Genomic DNA, 17,455 nt, shown 5'->3' on the forward strand with positions numbered 1-17,455 from the left:
AATTCAAGGTTCGCCTCAAAACCTCCTCCCAAGCTTGGTCGATGAGTCGGATGCATATCACAACATCGAAATGCTCCTTCCAAAATTGACGCAATGAGAGGTTTGTGGTATTGGTGATGTCGAAACATCTCTTGAAAAGATGTTTCATATACAGCTTCTTGAAGTCCGATATCACTTGCTGGTCCATGGGCTGGAGGAGAGGGGTGGTGTTAGGCGGAGATGAAGAACCTTGATGAACGAATACTCCGCTAGGATATCTTCCTTGAGGCCAGGAGGGTGAGCAGGGACATTGTCCAACACCAGCAGACATTTCAGAGGGAGGTGCTTTTCTTCCAAGAATTTCTTCACTGTCAGGCTTAAACACAGATTTACCCACTCTGTGAACAAAAGTCTCGTTACCCAGGGTTTCGCATTAGCCCTTCACATCACTGGAAGCTTCTCCTTAAGCATTTTGTGGGCCTTGAAGGCTCGAGTAGTCTCCGAATGATACACAAGTAGGGGCTTCACCTTGCAATCCCCACTGGTGTTGGAACAAAGTGTGAGCATAAGTAGCTTCTTCTCTTCCTGCGTGATGTACGTCCGACCTGCGTGATGTACGTCCGATGAAGCATCTTTTTTCCAAAAAAGGCCAGTCTCATCACAGTTGAAGACTTGCTGAGAACTGTAGCCTTCGTTGAGTGTCATCTCGTCGAACGTTTTTATAAAGGCTTCGGCTGCTTTTGTGAACGAGCTGGCAGCCTCCCCATGCCGCACCACTGAATGGATGCCAGTCTGTTTACGGAATTTTTCAAACCACCCATGAGAAGCCTTGAACTCTGCGGTTGGCGTCGATGTCCCTTCTCCTCCGTCGTCTTTGGCCTGGGCAATCAAATCGCCGAAAATAGCGCTGGCCTTCTGGCAGATTGCCATCTCCGTTATCGTATCGCCAGCGATTTCTTTGTCTTTTATCCAGACAAAAAGCAGCCTTTCCATTTCATTGTGCACATAGCTCCTCTTGCTGGACAAAATAGTCAATGCCCTTGGAAGGTGTAGCTGCTTTGATGGCATCCTTCTGCTTAAGGATGGTGCCTATTGTCGACAGATTTCGGCCGCATTCCTTGGCAATCACACTCAATTGGATACCAGCTTCATACTTTTTAATTATCTCCATCTTCGTCTCCAAAGAAAGCATCCTCTTCTTTCCGTGAACTTCAACTTTCTTGGGACCCATGACTACGTATATACTGTACGTATTTATGTTATGTAGTATTTTATGTAGTAAAGTTCTCACACAACACGATAAAGTTTACTATAACGAAATCACTAATGAATTTATGTTAATAAATGAAATTATGTAGAATGAACGAGTTCCGCGTGCTTCCGATACCGATGATGCCGTGAAGTGGCCGAAAAAGCACGCCGCTACGTAGATGCATGATGGGATCATGGGAGAGATGCTGACCAATAGGAGAGAAGGATCTTATGGCAGTGACTAGCATCAGGAACCAATGGGAGAGCGGGAGGATGGTTGCGAGTCTACTCAGTTGGCGGCGCAAGAGTTTTTAAAATTGTAATCGGTGCTCCGGGCGAATCTCGGGACTTTACAGCAACAACCTTTCGTATCTTGAACAATTTTTGGTTGTAGAGCCGCAAAAATCTTAGTGTTTGCTTTCGTCTCTCGAGTTTTTCGTAAGTTGAGCCTTTCGTATCTCGAGGTACCACTGTATATATATATATATACTATATACATATATTATATATAGTGTATATATATATATATATATATATATATATATATATATATATATATATATATATATATATATATATATATATGTATATATATGTATATGTATATATATGTATATTTATATACACACACACACACAATATATATATATATATATATATATATATATATATATATATATATCTATATATATATATATATATGTATATATATATATGCACTCAAATTTCAAGGTATTTACCAGTCTTCACTCTTTACTCTTATTTCCTGTATATTTTGATCATTAGTTTCAGGTACCCTCTGCCTCCCTTTAGTAAAGCTCATCTAACTGCTTGTAATGGTATTTTGTGTCAAAGATCTCAAGTCCACAGATTTATTATATATCTTTGCATGGTAATTTTCTTGTGGTTATCTCATGAAAATTCCATATGTTTCGCTTGTCATGTATGAGGACTCTCCAACACCTACGCCATTATTTTTGTTATATGTTCAAGCAAAATTTCTCAATAACTTTGGCATTTAAGTCCATCTCCTTTTTTTCTTTAAATAAGAATGTCTTAATCTTTCACCACAATATTGTTAGGTTCTCATAAGGTCTGGAACAATCATCAATAACTTGATAGGTTGTCATATGTTCTGGTCAGTTCATCAGTGACTTGCTAGCCAGTTATTTTAGGTGTATAGCTTGTTACTCAGAATGTTCATGGGCTTTTTCCATTGTTCATATTTCCAATGGTTCTTATATTCCTCATAGAAGTTTGCATATTAATCTTTTATATGTTTTATGTTTTCACTTCTTTTCTAGTCTTCTCGAGCCTCTTTGCCTCTTTGGTATCTTGGATATGTTGTATTTGATTGAAATTCTGGTTTCTGTTTCTCCTAACTCCTTACCTAAGAGTCCCAACTCGCACGACATTGCTGGCATCAAGTGTCTGCCATGGTAGCTCTTCACTGTCTTTCTCAGAAGATCAGTGGGTTTTCCTTGCCTTTTTTCAGTGTTGAAAGCTTCATGGGCCATTGCTCATACAGAAAACTCAATTTGTGCATTTTTTACTTGTTTGACTCTTTCTTGATACCCTCTTTGACTGTCTGTTTCAAAGTTTTATTTTTTGTATCCATTTTCTTACTATCTCATTATCAGTTCAGCTCTTAGCAGTGTATTATGTGTACTAAGAAACTCGTGAAGTTTCATGCCAAAGAAGCTTTGTCATAAAGCAAATGAAAATTTATAAAAAGAAAATAGTTTTCTTGACCTTGGAAAAGTTATTTTGACTTTATTATGCAACCATCCATAGATGTCATGTTTTGTCTTTGCAGGGTCATGTTTATGCATTTGGTCAAGGATTGTCAGGTCAACTTGGCATCAAGACTCCAGGCAATCGAAATTTGCCACAAGTTGTGATTGGCCCTTGGAGGTCTTCTAGAGGCATTTCATTGCTTGAAACAGATGAAAAGGAAGATGCGCCTGCAGTTTACCTACAGAAGGTTTGTTTGTTTGTGAATATGGAATTTTATGCATTTGTGTTGAATCTAAGTGGGTATTCATTACTGTATATCTGTCAGTTTGCTCTAGGTTCTGCATATTTAGTTTAACTCTCACCCCATATGGTGGGAGTGTAAGAATACTACGACTGTAGTCCTATGTGTTGTTCAAGGTGAATAAAAGGACAACTGCTGTCTTGCAAGTGGATGTTTTAATCAGTTAATATTCTTATCGCTGATAACTACCTAGAGCAAAAGAATGAAATACTTGGGAAGAACTGGAAACAGTTATTTGGATGATAAAGGATCAAGAGAATATGAATGGTTGAGTTTGAAAGATCTTTAGAAGTAAAGAAGGCCACAGGTAGAAGAATGGTAAAGCACCAAGTCCACCAGATATGTAGACTGACATGTTGAAGGTATGTGGTGTAGAAAGGGAAGAGTGGACACTAGAACGTTTAGGGGCAATCTGGGAAGAGGAAGGAATGCAAAATGTAACTGTGAGAAAAAAATCTTGACTGTAAATGTGTATAAACATAAGTTAAATAGTATGGAGTGCGGTAAACATAGAGGGATCAAATTAAAAGAACATGAAAATTGTCACATTGGGATAATGACTGTGTTGGTTATTTCCAACAGAACATTTGTTGAAGGTTAAAAAAAATATTCATTGAGAGATTTCAACTATTTTTGAAGATTGGTGAACAGCAGTACATTTTCATTTTAGGGAGAGGTACAATTGATCTATCTGTATGATAAGGAAGATATAAGCAGAGAGGCTGGAAGGTAATCTGAAGCTCTGCTTTGCCTTTATAGACCTAGAAGAGGATAGATACTAAGGGAGGTAGTGTTCCGGCTTTTAGAAAGAGGAAAGTGCTAGGAAAGATGTTGAGGTTAGTGGCAATGATGTATAAAAGATAGGGACAGCAGTAATTACAGCCTGTGGTAAATTAGGAATGTTTGAAGTTAGAGTTGGCTCAACACTTAGCCCAGTTTTATTGGTACTGGTTATGGAAATACAGTATTGAGTTATGGGATTCGGAACAAAAACCTGTGGAAATTATTTTGAGATGTGATCCTGACAGACTGAAGATTTGCAAAGAAGGTAGGAAATGGCCAGAATTTCTTAAATGGTATGTAAGTAAAAATAGGTAAAACTGAGGTTTTGTTGTTCTGCAAGCAGCGATGGATAGAGGGGAAGATGTCTTGATTAAAACATAGGATTTGAAATACACAGAGGTTGAAAGTAGAGTAAAAGTGGCTTTTGGAAAGTAAGAGGGCTTGGGTGGGAAATTTTAGAGGTAGAAGGTCAAGAGAGAGGATACAGGCGGCCCTCGGTTAGCGGCAGGGGTTCCGTTCCTGGCCACCGACGCCAAGCGATTTTCGACGCTGAGCGATTTTAAAGCCTACGGCCGCCGCACACCTTCTTTCGAAACTCTAGACCAGTCAAAGGCGCCGTAATCCCACAACGGCGCAATAAGTAAAATTATATTTATGCAGTATAGTACTATAGAATTTACTGTACAGTACATGTGGGTGTCTAGAGTATGTAAAGATATAATAAAGGTTATGATCATTAGTCTTACGATAGTCCGATTTTATGAGAGATCAAATTACAATGGCCTAACTTTATCCATCTTCTAGTTACATAAGTTCAATAACAGCAAAAGAGAATGATTAAAGTGTGGTTTTAACGTTATACTCGTTGCGTGAAAGTGTACAGCCATGAACAACCGAACGAGAAACTACTTTTTTTTTTTTTCTAAGTACAACCGAACTGGATAACATCTGTTTGGCATGTATTTCGATCATCGTACTACAGTGCAACATTGCCGTATTTGTTATAAATGGCGTTATGTATAGAATAGAACTCAGATATCTTAATGTAATAACTTTATTTGCTATAGATCAGAGATCAATATAGATTAAAGATCAACCGGGAAATATACCGTTAAATTTAAACCTAGTTATAACTGAAGCTGAGAAAACTGTTCAAGCTGCTAATGACTATTATCGTACATCGGCAACAAGGATAAAACTGCAGTAAACGTCTGCCATCACACACACCTGTAGATAAAATTGGGATAAAATCATTTTAATCAAAACTACTGTGCTTGAAAGAACACATTTTACTGTGGGTCACGCCGATATAAGATAAATAACGTAAAGTTCGTATTACGATGATATAAAGGATTATTGCGAACGGAATCACGTAATTTTTTACGCAATAAACATGCCGCCAACGTAATCTGTTAACGAAAAAAATAGTATTTCACATTCACAACGAGACATATTTAATAAATATTTCCACCTAAAAACACGCTGTATAAGGAAAAATAACTTTGTCTCATATAAGTCAAGTATATAGATATTCGTTTTTGCTAACTAGAAGCAAGAGCATTCGCTCAGAATTGCGTTATGGTGAAACAAACTCGTATTCATCAGCTGATTTCAAATCACAACATTGGCCACTCCGCGGAATACGGGCTTAAGTTTGCCGTAGTATTTTAAAATACAATATGAGAATACATACAATATTCTTGGATACAGTGAAATAATGTATAACTTTTTAAAGGATTTATGGAAAAGATGCATAATTAATAAAATAACACAATGCATTTTTCGGAACTGGCGGACAAGAACGAACATGAAAAACCATCCCCTGACAACGTGGAGCGTAGTTACAAAGGCTGCCTTAATTTGTATCTTATTTCTGTACAAAAATGAAAATACCTTTACGTAATATATTTTCATACACATTTTAAACATAAAAGCATAAACATTTGAAAAATCGACATATCGATCGCTAAATTTGCACTTGTTTTTAACTCTATATTTTCGGAAGAGCGGCAGACGGCAGCATACAAGAACGAACTTGAAAAAAAACAACGTAGTTGATAACTTGGAGGGGTTTCAAAAGCTGCCTTTTTATCATATTTCTGCACAGAAATAAAAATACCATATTCTTAATATATTTTCATACACATTTTAAACATAAAAGCATAAACATTTGAAAAATCGACACATCGATCGCTAAATTTGCACTCGTTTTAACTCTATATTTTCGGAAGAGCGGCAGACGGCGGCATACAAGAACGAACTTGAAAAAAAAACAACATAGTCGATAACTTGAAGGGAAGTTTCAAAAGCTGCCTTTTTATCATATTTCTGCACAGAAATAAAAATACCCTATTCGTAATATATTTTCATACACATTTTAAACATAAAAGCATAAACATTTATAAAATCGACACATCGATCAATAATTTGCACTTTTTTTTAAATCGATATTTTCGGAAGAGCGGCAGGCGGCGGCTTACAAGAAAGAACATGAAAAAATATCGTATTTGATAACGTGAAGGGCAGTTTCAAAAGCTGCCTTTGTATCATATTTCTGTACAGAAATAAAAATGCCTTTCACGTAATACATTTTCATACACATTTTAAACAAAAGCATGAACATTTATGAATCGACACATCCATAGCTAAATTTGCACTTATGTAACTCGATATTTTCGGAATAGAACAGCGTCAGAGGCATATATTTTACCCTAATACCTACGTAATAACTCTCCATAAAATTTGTTAATATAATTTGCATAACCTTTATGGTCTGAACGGCATTTCTACAAATGTATGGACTCGTTAGACAACGGCGCTAGCGGCGCTGTTAACTGAAATTTGTGCCGTAAAGCTACCTTTAAAATGCCTTATTTTTTTAATGAATATTTTTGACGACCGCCGTAAAACCGATTCGCCGTTGAGTGATTGCGCCGTTAACCGCGGGCTGCCTGTATATGCCTCCTAGAAAGTCAAGAGAGCCTCTTTGCTATACAACTGACATTGAATTTGATGCAATACTGCTTTTAAGCACAAAATCCATTAAAAATAACTCAAAATTTTTGGAGTGATTGTTTAAGAGTTGGTGGACATTTTATTTATGAAATATGAATCTTTGGCCATTATATGTTACCTTTGTCGTCATAACTGTATACCTGGGAAAGAACAAAAATGATATTGTTATGATACAATAAAGTTTTATACATACTTACCTGGCAGATATATACATAGCTATTACTCCGTCGTCCGACAGAAATTCGAATTTCGCGGCACACGCGGCAGGTAGGTCAGGTGATCTACCCCCCCGCCGCTGGTTGGCGGGAATAGGAACCATACCCGTTTTCTAATTCATAGTTTTTCTTCCAGCTGTCTCCTGAGGGGAGGCTGGGTGGGCCATTTAATTGTATATATCTGCCAGGTAAGTATGTATAAAACTTTATTGTATCATAACAACAACATTTTTATACATTCAACTTACCTGTCAGATATATACATAGCTGATTCACACCATTGGTGGAGGGTAAAAGACAGCTATTACTGAATAGACAGGTAAACAACATACGTTGTAGGTAATAAATAAATAAAACCTTGGTTCCTATGTGTTTAGACGAAGGGTCGACTTCCTAGCTATTGCTAGTAGTCTGCTTCGTCTCAAGAGCCTCAGCGAGGATGTGACCTATGGTTAAGAGTTCTTGTAGATCTGTCAATGGGGTCTTATCCACTTACTTGACAGAATCTAGTGGTCATTTGTCAATGGGGTCTTATACACTTACATGACAATACACCAATGCCTATTGGCATAATTTAAGGAGCACAACACCGATCCTGATCACCTTGTCCTAACACTAGGGTTTGTGGTGCTTAATTTGAAAGAGCTATCCCCAAACTCATTTTAAATCTACCCTCCAGAAAATAATACCACTTATGTTTAAAATAAAAAAAAAAAGAAAAAAAAAAAATTTTTAATTCACTAGTTAAGGATCAGTGTCGGCTCCCTATCCCAGCAACGCATCCGTGGACACGTATAACAAAGAGAGAAGGATCTCTCATAGGCCCACTTGATCTCCTTCGTGCAAAGAGAAGTCAACACCGAGTTGCATCTCCCGTTATTACAGCTAATATGACTCTCACGACATATTGTTATGGAAAGAACAAGAATTGTTAAAAGCTCGCACTTCAAGCGCTTTTAATTCTTAGCTGTTTGAAGGAAACATCAAGTTACTCAAGAAGTGCTTTAGAAATTCCACTCTTCCAAAGAAGACCAGGGCTTTCTTTGCAACAGATCTCTTCTGGATGAAGCCCAGAGCCTGGATTGCGCCTGGCTGGCGCCTCGCCCCTGGCTGGCACCTCGCCCCTGGCTGGCGCCTCGCGTCTGCCTGGCGTCTCGCGCCTGGCTGGTGCCTCACTCGCGCCTGGCGCCTCGCCCCTGGCTGGCGCTCGCGCCTGGCTGGAGCCTCGCGCCTGCCTGGCGTCTCGCGCCTGCCTGGCGTCTCGCGCCTGCCTGGCGTCTCGCGCCTGCCTGGCGCTCGCGCCTGGCTGGTGCCTAGCGCCTGGCTGGTGCCTCGCGCCAGCCTGGCGGCCTCGCGCCTGCCTGGCGTCTCGCGCCTGCCTGGCGCCTCGCGTCTGGCTGGTGCTTCGCTTGCCTGGCGCCTCGCGTCTGGCTGGTGCTTCGCTTGCCTGGCGCCTCGCGCCTGGCTGACTTCTCCCCACTTGCAGGAGATTCGAGCTTGTTAAGAGTCTCGATGAAAACTGGAGATGTCCACCTCGGACACTTTATTTGCCTGATTTATTCGCCTCTAGCGCATCTGCGCCAGATTGGAGGCCTACTCCTTCTCCTCATCAGACAATGACAGTGTTTATTTGGACTGTCTTGCTCTGGCGTCTTACGCCTGTTTGCATTTGGCCGCCTGATTGGCGCTACATTGTCCGAAAGTCTGAACATCAACAATCGTTTATCAGGAGAAAGGAAAAGGGTGGAAGAAATTCTTTCACTTTGAGCTTATGGCCTCTGCAACAAGGGGAGGTAATTTTAGTCGGCTACATCCAGTAGACGATAGGAAATCTAATAGTCCGAGAGACCAGTCTTCCTCCGAGGAGGATCATACTTGATACTTCAGTTGCTAACGAGCACTCTTCCTACATGTTGAAGAGTTCTCTCGTTGCAAAATCTTCCCTATCCTTGCACGAAGGCAGGGAAAGAGCCTGGAAGTTTAAGGAGAGACTGAGCTGAAATTGGGAGGATTCCCGATTTCTAGCTCTTTTAAATATATCTCTTCGAACCTTCCGGGAAGTAGTTTTGAGCCCTCATCGTATTCCAAAGACTCTGTCAGCAAACGTTTAAACCTTATCTTCTTTTGTAGATAACAACGTAAATACATTGCCTGGACAACGAATCCTTTATCTGAAAGCGTTGATCCAGGAATAAAAGGTTATAGTTCTTTTGCCAAACATACCATGCTGGCAGGAACCCATTGCCGAGTCTTTCTAGAATTTGATTCCAGATTCCAAGCCCAAAATCTCACTCGTCCTTTTGGTCGATTAGTACCAAGAGAAACATTGATGAAGAGCAGTTCCATCTTGTCAGAACACGGAATCTGAGGCCCAAATAGGATCCCATTGTAACTATAAGATCTCCAAGTCTTGTCGTATAGAGGTATTGTGTAAGATCCCGAAGATCTTAATGCTCTGCTATCTCCAATTCCCTTTATAGAGACAGAGTATAGCCTTTTACTGCGTTCTTTGATAGCAGATATATACAAAGGTAATTCTTCCCTCTGAAAGGGAAGAAAAAAAAACCGCTATGTGGTTCACAGAGGTATCGGAAGAGGACCGTTTCCTCATTCCCTCAAGCACGATCTGCAGTAATTATATATCTTATCCATGACTACTGTCATTTACCTTGAAACATCCTCTCATTCATGTCCACTTCTGGTCAGTCTGCACGCAGACAGACTCAGAGTTGGAGAGGTTGTTAAGGTCTATTTAAAATAGATGCTGAAAGAATATTCAGACTGTCTTGGAAAAGACTTCCAAAACCTGCTGTGAGAAGAACGTGACCTCTGAGAATCCAACCTCTCTAAGTCTAAAATGAGGCATAACATATATCCTCTCTTTCTTTGACGCCCTTTGTCTTACATTCTGTAAAGAGTTTTCTTTAGGGAAAAAGAAAAAGACTAAATTTTATTCCCCTTTCTATAACATAAAGATGGCGTATATTGCTACCTCTCTCTTATATTCTTTCTTCCTGTCCTCGTGCCTGGGTAACGAGAGAATGGAAAAATTCTATCATCGTTATTCTGCAAAACAAATTATTATTATCCTATTCTCCTACTAACTGATCCAGGATCGAGGAGAATCATTCAAGATTCCTATCCTAGGACATCAGGCCGTAATGTACGGTTCAGATACTTGAAAGAGCCTCTCACCCAATACTGAGAGCTCCTACGAGTCTTTTCCAGTACCAAAACATTACAAGGTCTCCCTTGTTATATGTTTACATAGGAGTAGGATAATATACCATCCTGTTAATAACAATGAAAGAGGAGAAAGAGGAGCTGCATGGTTCAAGGGACTAGCCGAAACGTGCAATAAAAAAGGGGTTGCCAAGGTCTTTCTAAAACCTGCACCCAGATTAACTTATGAGTCCGATATATTTTCTATCACTTGTCTCATAAGGTTGAGGAAAGCGAGAGACCTCTAAAGATATCAGTTCTCTTCACCATGTACAGGTCTATAAAGCAGAAGAACCCACTTATCCTGACACGTACTACGTTCGCCTGTGCGATATCTAGAATAATTGTCAGTAGAGGGTTGATCTGGCAAAAAGAGTTTCTCCCAAAACAACTCCTCTTGCCAGGAAAGAAGTCGCTCACGCGACCACTATATTACCTGACATGAGAAGTCTGTTCTTGTTAGAGACTTCCGCAATTTCAGTTAATCCTGACAAGGGCCACGGCCGCCTGTGCGACAACTTGTGTCCCTGTCAGGAAAAAACTGATCTTGTGTCAGTTCTCAAAGAGGAAACTCTTGGAAAGTCTATCTCCAAATACTGAGAAATTGGAGATCCTGATGTCTTGCGCCTGGCTGGCGCTCGCGCCTGGTTGGCGCCTATCGCCTGGTTAAAGCCTGGCGCTCGCGCCTGGTTGGCGCCTATCGCCTGGTTAAAGCCTGGCTGGAGCCTTTATGGCCTATTACTCGCAACCTTGGTCAGGAAATCTCGATATTAAAATAAGAAGAGGTGCTGTAAGAATCCTATAATTCTACAGTACTTCCATAGTTGGATGTTTCTTCTCAATTTTCCTCTAATACGAGTATATCGGAAGGGGAATTATTCTTTCCTCGGTTAATTCTTCCGTATCCCCCCCCTTTTTTCCTGAACGAGAAGGACCACTCCAGTGCGAGGGACTGAGTAACTTCCCAGCTCTATGTAGGAAAGCATAATTTGCTCTAAGGTATATCTATTAACTAATTATTTTCTAGTTAGAGCCAGGCGTCTGGCTGGCGCTTATGATTCCTTATGGCATGGTTTGAGGAAAAGGAAGCAGTCTACAGGAAGACTGTTCGTTTTCTTCTTGCTAAGAGATCTATGAAGAAGACTTCTCGCAGGTTCTCACAACTCTTTGCAATAAATGTTAGACATACTTTAACAGTTATTATCGTCGATCGAGGTTCTCACGGACTCGCAAATTCTTGCATTGCTTTTATTTAATAACTCGCTCAAACGAGAAATATTTTGGATGGCGCTCTAGGCTTATTGCACCAAGCTGGCGCAATTTGCGCCAGGGTGGCGCAACTTGCGCCAGGCCGGCGCAACCCGCGCCAGGGTGGCGCATCTGCGCCAGGCTGGCGCCTCCTACTAATTATCTTTATGTGCCAGAACATCTGTGTCTTTATGGTACCCGACATCCTTTGATATGTTAATTCCGTTCTTATTATGAAAAACTTTTATATACGTAGTATAATCCATTCAGGGAAACCATTTCCCACTAAAAGAATGTTTCCCATCCAGCCTCATACCAACTTCTTGACGCAATATCCGATTCTAAATACGGTTGTGTCCTTTTTCAAAAGACTTAACCATACCGTAGTCTTGAAGTGAATCTCTATTACATCTCTCTTCTCACTAAGTATGTATTCTAATAAACCATGCTTTCGTAAGTATGAGTGCATTAAATAATATCATGTTCTGCTGCATTAGAATCCTTTAATCATGTTACCTACGGTAAACAGCATTGAAAGGTTGTAATATCCTTCTTCTTGAAAGATTCCTAACAAAAGGCAGACACTATATTATTTATGATAGCTTCAGTATTCCCTCAATCCGAGGCTAAGACCACGATTGTAGGGAAGAGATACGGTTAGTTATCCCATTCCGCAGGAGAGAGAGCTGTAAACGACCTCTCACGACTGAGAACAAGATGGTACTGCGACTGCGTTGGTTGGTCTTCAAAGCGAAAGCAGTCTGGCCTTCCAGTTCCATAGTTGCCAGTTACTCCATTAAATAAAGGAATCTTATAAATTATTATCAAACTTCAGGAAGTTTTTATATAAGCATAATTAAGCTAACGAGACTTCGACAAGTCTAGAAACTAAATAGGTGTCGTCTAAACAATTCTTTTAAACCTATTCCTTCCTAGGAAAGTCCTAGAAGGGTACTGGTAATTCATGGAAACCTCTTCTAACACGAAGAAAAATGTTCTATCCTACTCTCAATCCACCAATAAAGATATGCTTCTCCGATCACTTCTCGAAGACACGATAGCATCATATAACTCATACTCTAGCTTAATAGAATCCTCTATAATACTGTTACATTAAGGTAAACCGTATTAATTTAGGAAATTTTGTAAGGATTTCACTTGACCATTATAGCATAAATTTCGGTATGTGTCTATGCCTTGCCATACCGTAGTCCTAAGGCGATTTGTCCTAAGCATGGTAGGAGCTAGAAGCTTAAAAGTCATACATATATGCTTTATCACTCAACGAGATCCATATAATTCATTCGATTGACAAACAATCTAAATCTTCTCATCATAATAGATTTATATCTAAAAATGCACCGATGGGGAATTTTATGTTGAAATAACAATTTCATACCCCCATTGGATAGCGCTCTCGTCTAGTTGCGAAAAAAAAAAAAAATGTTCGAACAATGACTTTATCACAAATGTTATCGAATGATCTCTAATATTAGAAGGCGCTAAATCGTCGCCTGATTCCGCAAAGGTGGATCGATTAATGTCATTCTAATTTGAATAATTCTACCAGAAGGCATTATACGAGGATCTTTGCCAATTTCCATTCATTTGAAGTTCTTCTATCCATCGAGGAACCGTACGCATAAAAAGGGAGAAACCCTGTTTTAGGATGCCTTTCCAATGGCTATCCCTGGCAGTCTGGGACGCTCTACAGAACCTGCCGAGGGGACGCCTGACCGGTGGGGATTCTCTGAAACCTCCTTACGGTTTTCGACATTCCTTCTCCTCTGGGCTTGTGAGCTTGGAAGAGGTCTAGACCTGAGAGCGAGACAGAGCCGATCAGACGCACCCTCCATTGTAATGGGGGAACACTATATTCACTTCTTACGTTCTAAGAGTTCGCATTCGAACTATATCCAAAGTCTACAATTTGCAAATATGATATTGTAGATTCTGCGGAGTAAGAAGGTGATGAGGATGCAACAACTACTAGTACTGTTACTACTATAATTGCTCGTTAACACAAGAGCTAATAAAGCTTCTAAAGGATAGTTACTTTTCTGACTTCCCCAACTAGGAAGAAAGATATACATTTCCTCAATCAAACTCTAACACTTATTTGTATTAATGAATAAATATAAGTAATTCCCTTTCATGAAAGTATACGTAATTCACTTTCGTGAAAGTGGACGAGTGTCTACCGAAAACTTCGGTAGTTACACGTCACTAATCTTCTAAATTTTCGAAGTTAATTTTATCAAAAAATTCTAAAAGTTAACAAAAGCGTATGCCGAACCAAAGATCCATTACTTCCCTGTAAAAGTTAGCCCAGACGATCGATGGCGATGAAACACGAAAATCCATCAGGAGGAACTGCAAACGTTGTTTACATTCCAAGCGACAGAATAAATATGAATTAGAAAACGGGTATGGTTCCTATTCCCGCCGCATCTGACCTACCTGCCGCGTGTGCCGCGAAATTCGAATTTCTGTCGGACGACGGAGTAATAGCTATGTATATATCTGACAGGTAAGTTGAATGTATAAAACTGTGTTTTTGTCATATGCAATAAAGTTGTACAAACAATATGGTCATTGAAGTGTTAAAAGGTTTATTAAATATAATTTTTGATTCGGTAGAATTTATGTAAATAATGTTAAGGGGGCAGTCCGGAACCCTTATACAGTGGTACCCCGAGATACGAAATTAATCCGTTCCGAGACGGCCTTCGTATTATGAGTTTTTCGTAACTTGGAACACATTTTACATGTAAAATGGCTAATCCGTTCCAAGCCCTCCAAAAACACCCCAGTAAATTATATTTCCAGGCCTAAAACACATGTTCTAGGGTTACGACGGAAGAAATATGACTCCAAAAAGGCAAATTACTGTACATACTTGAGTAATATTCAGCTGCAAGTAATGTTCAACCCCATTTTTACTGCATATATTAGGACTTTAGCATATGTCCCTTAGCAATAAGCCTAGCCTATGTTAGCGGTTGCTACTGTAGCCTAGTCTATGATTCTGACATCTAAACCTAAGAGCTAAAAGCTTAGAATATGCCAATAAAATGTATAAATAATCAGTATGTACTCATTTCAAATAATTATTAATTAATCATTAACTATAATACACAAGCAAACAAAAAACAAACCTTCCGATCGATTGTTTACATCCAGCTCTTTCCCGTCTTACGAGAATCGAACGAGCGCCAAGCAATCATTTTTCCTAGCTCACAGTAAGCCATAAATTGTCATTAGTATCTCTCTTCAACTAATGAAACCACCAAACAGTATAATAACCATTCATTTCTATTCTTTATTCTATCTTTACCTAATGAAGATACCGAGTTTACTGACAGCCTATATGAAACATGCGTATACGAAACGTAATAATAAAACAAGAAGAATTCTAAAAAATACGTATTTGTTGGCAGTCTGGTTTATTTTATATTTTATGATATCTAATTCACAATTTTTTTTATTAAATGTATTGCATGTACTCATTTCAAATAATTATTAAGTAACCATTAACTATAATAAACAAACAAAAAAAAGCTTCCAAACATCTGTTTACATCCAGCACTTATGAGTATCGAACGATCGCCAAGCAATCACTTTTACACAGTAAGCCATAAATTTTCATTATCTCTCTTCAACTACTGAAACTACCAAACAGTGTAATAACCATTCATTTCTATTCTTTATTCTATGTTTACCTAATGTTTTCTTTATTAAATCTATTGCATGAATAAGTTTTTCAATTTACAGCAACCTTTTACCAATAGAATACTTAAAGCACAAGGGGTAGATGCTGACCAATAGGAGAGCAGGACCTTATGGGGTGACTAGCATCAGGAACCAATGGGAGAGCGGGAGGATGGTGGCGAGTTTACTCAGTTGGCGGGGCGCGAGTTTTAAAATTGTTCTCGGTGGTCCGGGCGAATCTCGGAACTTTACAGCAACAACCTTTCGTATCTTGAAAACTTTTCGTATGTAGAGCAGTAAAATTTTTCGCATTGGCTTTCGTAACTTGGATTTTTCGTAAGTTGAGCCTTTCGTATCTCGAGGTACTACTGTATATGGGGGTATAGGGCAAAAAATGCAAAGTCATGAAAAAATTCATGGAGCTTCATATGGCAATTGAGAATACGTATACAAAATATTTTTTCAAAATTCCTCTTACTTTTGTAGTTACAGGGTAATTAGTAAACACAACTCATTAAGCCAAAAACATTGATCTGTACAAGAAAATGCAATATTTCTTCTGTTATTGTAAAGTTTGATAATTATTGTCAAAGAAATTGTGAGCAATTGCATCTGTAGAGATTCCATGAGTCGCAGAATGGAAGTTGGTCAGCTACCAAGTTCAACCATGATTCAGTGCGAGCACAAACTCCAAGTAGTCTACATGTTCGAGTTTCACCTCAACATTCGCTTGAGTTTACGTATGTTTATCTTTGTTTTGGCAAGAATTTCATCATGCCAATAAGGAAAAGACAAGCAAAGCATCTCGATAACATACAGACGAAGAAAATTCGCTCTAATATGATTACAGAATATCATAATATATACGCGATATTAGTGTAGTTAGTGAAGAGGGAGAGGGAGGTTTGCTAATTAAGTATCGCCCCGTCTTACCTGACGCACACGTCACACTGTGCCCCAGGCTACGATCTTTGAGCAAAGGGATCTTCATTTATGATAAATAATATAGTTTTGGTTTATTATTACCCAAAAAGGAATATGAAATTCATAATAATCATGATTTATTAACATTGTCTTCGTAAAAAGAGAGTACACCTTCGAGTTTCACCTCTGACATTCTCTTGCATTTACATTTGTTTATCTTTGTTTCGGCAAGAATTTCATCATGCCAGAGGAAAATACAAGGAAAACATCTCGCTAACATACAGAAGAAGAAAATTCTCTGTAATAAGCCAAGTTAGTGAAGGAGAGAGAGAGAGTTGCGTAGGAAGGAGTGCCCTGTCTTGCCTGACGCAGTGGGTCAGGCTACAATATATGAGCAAAGGGTTCATCATTTATGATTAAATTATGATAAATAAAATAGTTTTGGTTTATTAATTCACAAAAAGAAATATACATTCATAATAATCATTATTTATTAACATTGTCTTTATAAAAATACGTAGGAAAACTTTGAACGCCCGTATCTCAAAACTACATATACTTATTGACCTTCAAATTCTATCTTCTCACTTAGTTTTAAAGCGTAACATTGGCGTTTGGTATATAACTCAGAAAGACATTATAGAACAATCAAATGAAGCCCTTTTTTCCAATTTTTGTTTCGTCTTATTTTTATAATTTTTTCTCCTGATTTATAGGGTTTATTTTTTTACAATAATGAAAAATTCATTTCTAGCATAAAAATGTCTTTTAGAAAAAAAAAACTCATTTGATTGGAGGTCTACATCAGGTCTATATATGGTAGTAATCCCAGGTCTTAATATTAAATATCAATGGAAGAGATAGAATTTGAGAAATAGTAATTTTCGGGATAAATCGCCCTGGCGTCACAAAACTGAAGGTCAAGAGGCGAAAATCATATGCGGTTTGGAGATGTCCCAAGTTACCTTATTAAGAATTATGAATATCAAAGTCCTGTCCTTAAAAAAGGGCATTAGCCAGCCGGCCCCCTTAATAGATTTTGGAAAGACCTGAATGATGCTTTTTTACA

The 17,455-nt window shown here is 38.8% G+C and overlaps 1 protein-coding gene across 2 annotated transcripts in view; it reads left to right on the plus strand.

Moving 5' to 3' along the window:
* Positions 1-17,455, plus strand: part of LOC135217932 (probable E3 ubiquitin-protein ligase HERC4) — a 267,751-nt gene that overhangs the window by 176,865 nt on the left and 73,431 nt on the right. For both annotated transcript variants that reach the window (XM_064254022.1, XM_064254023.1), the window contains exon 9: positions 3,047-3,214. In XM_064254022.1, the coding sequence (XP_064110092.1) occupies positions 3,047-3,214 (168 nt within the window). The remainder of the gene's footprint in view (positions 1-3,046; positions 3,215-17,455) is intronic.

This window comes from Macrobrachium nipponense, chromosome 9 (genome assembly GCF_015104395.2).
Source record: "Macrobrachium nipponense isolate FS-2020 chromosome 9, ASM1510439v2, whole genome shotgun sequence".
Taxonomy (NCBI): Eukaryota; Metazoa; Arthropoda; class Malacostraca; order Decapoda; family Palaemonidae; genus Macrobrachium; species Macrobrachium nipponense.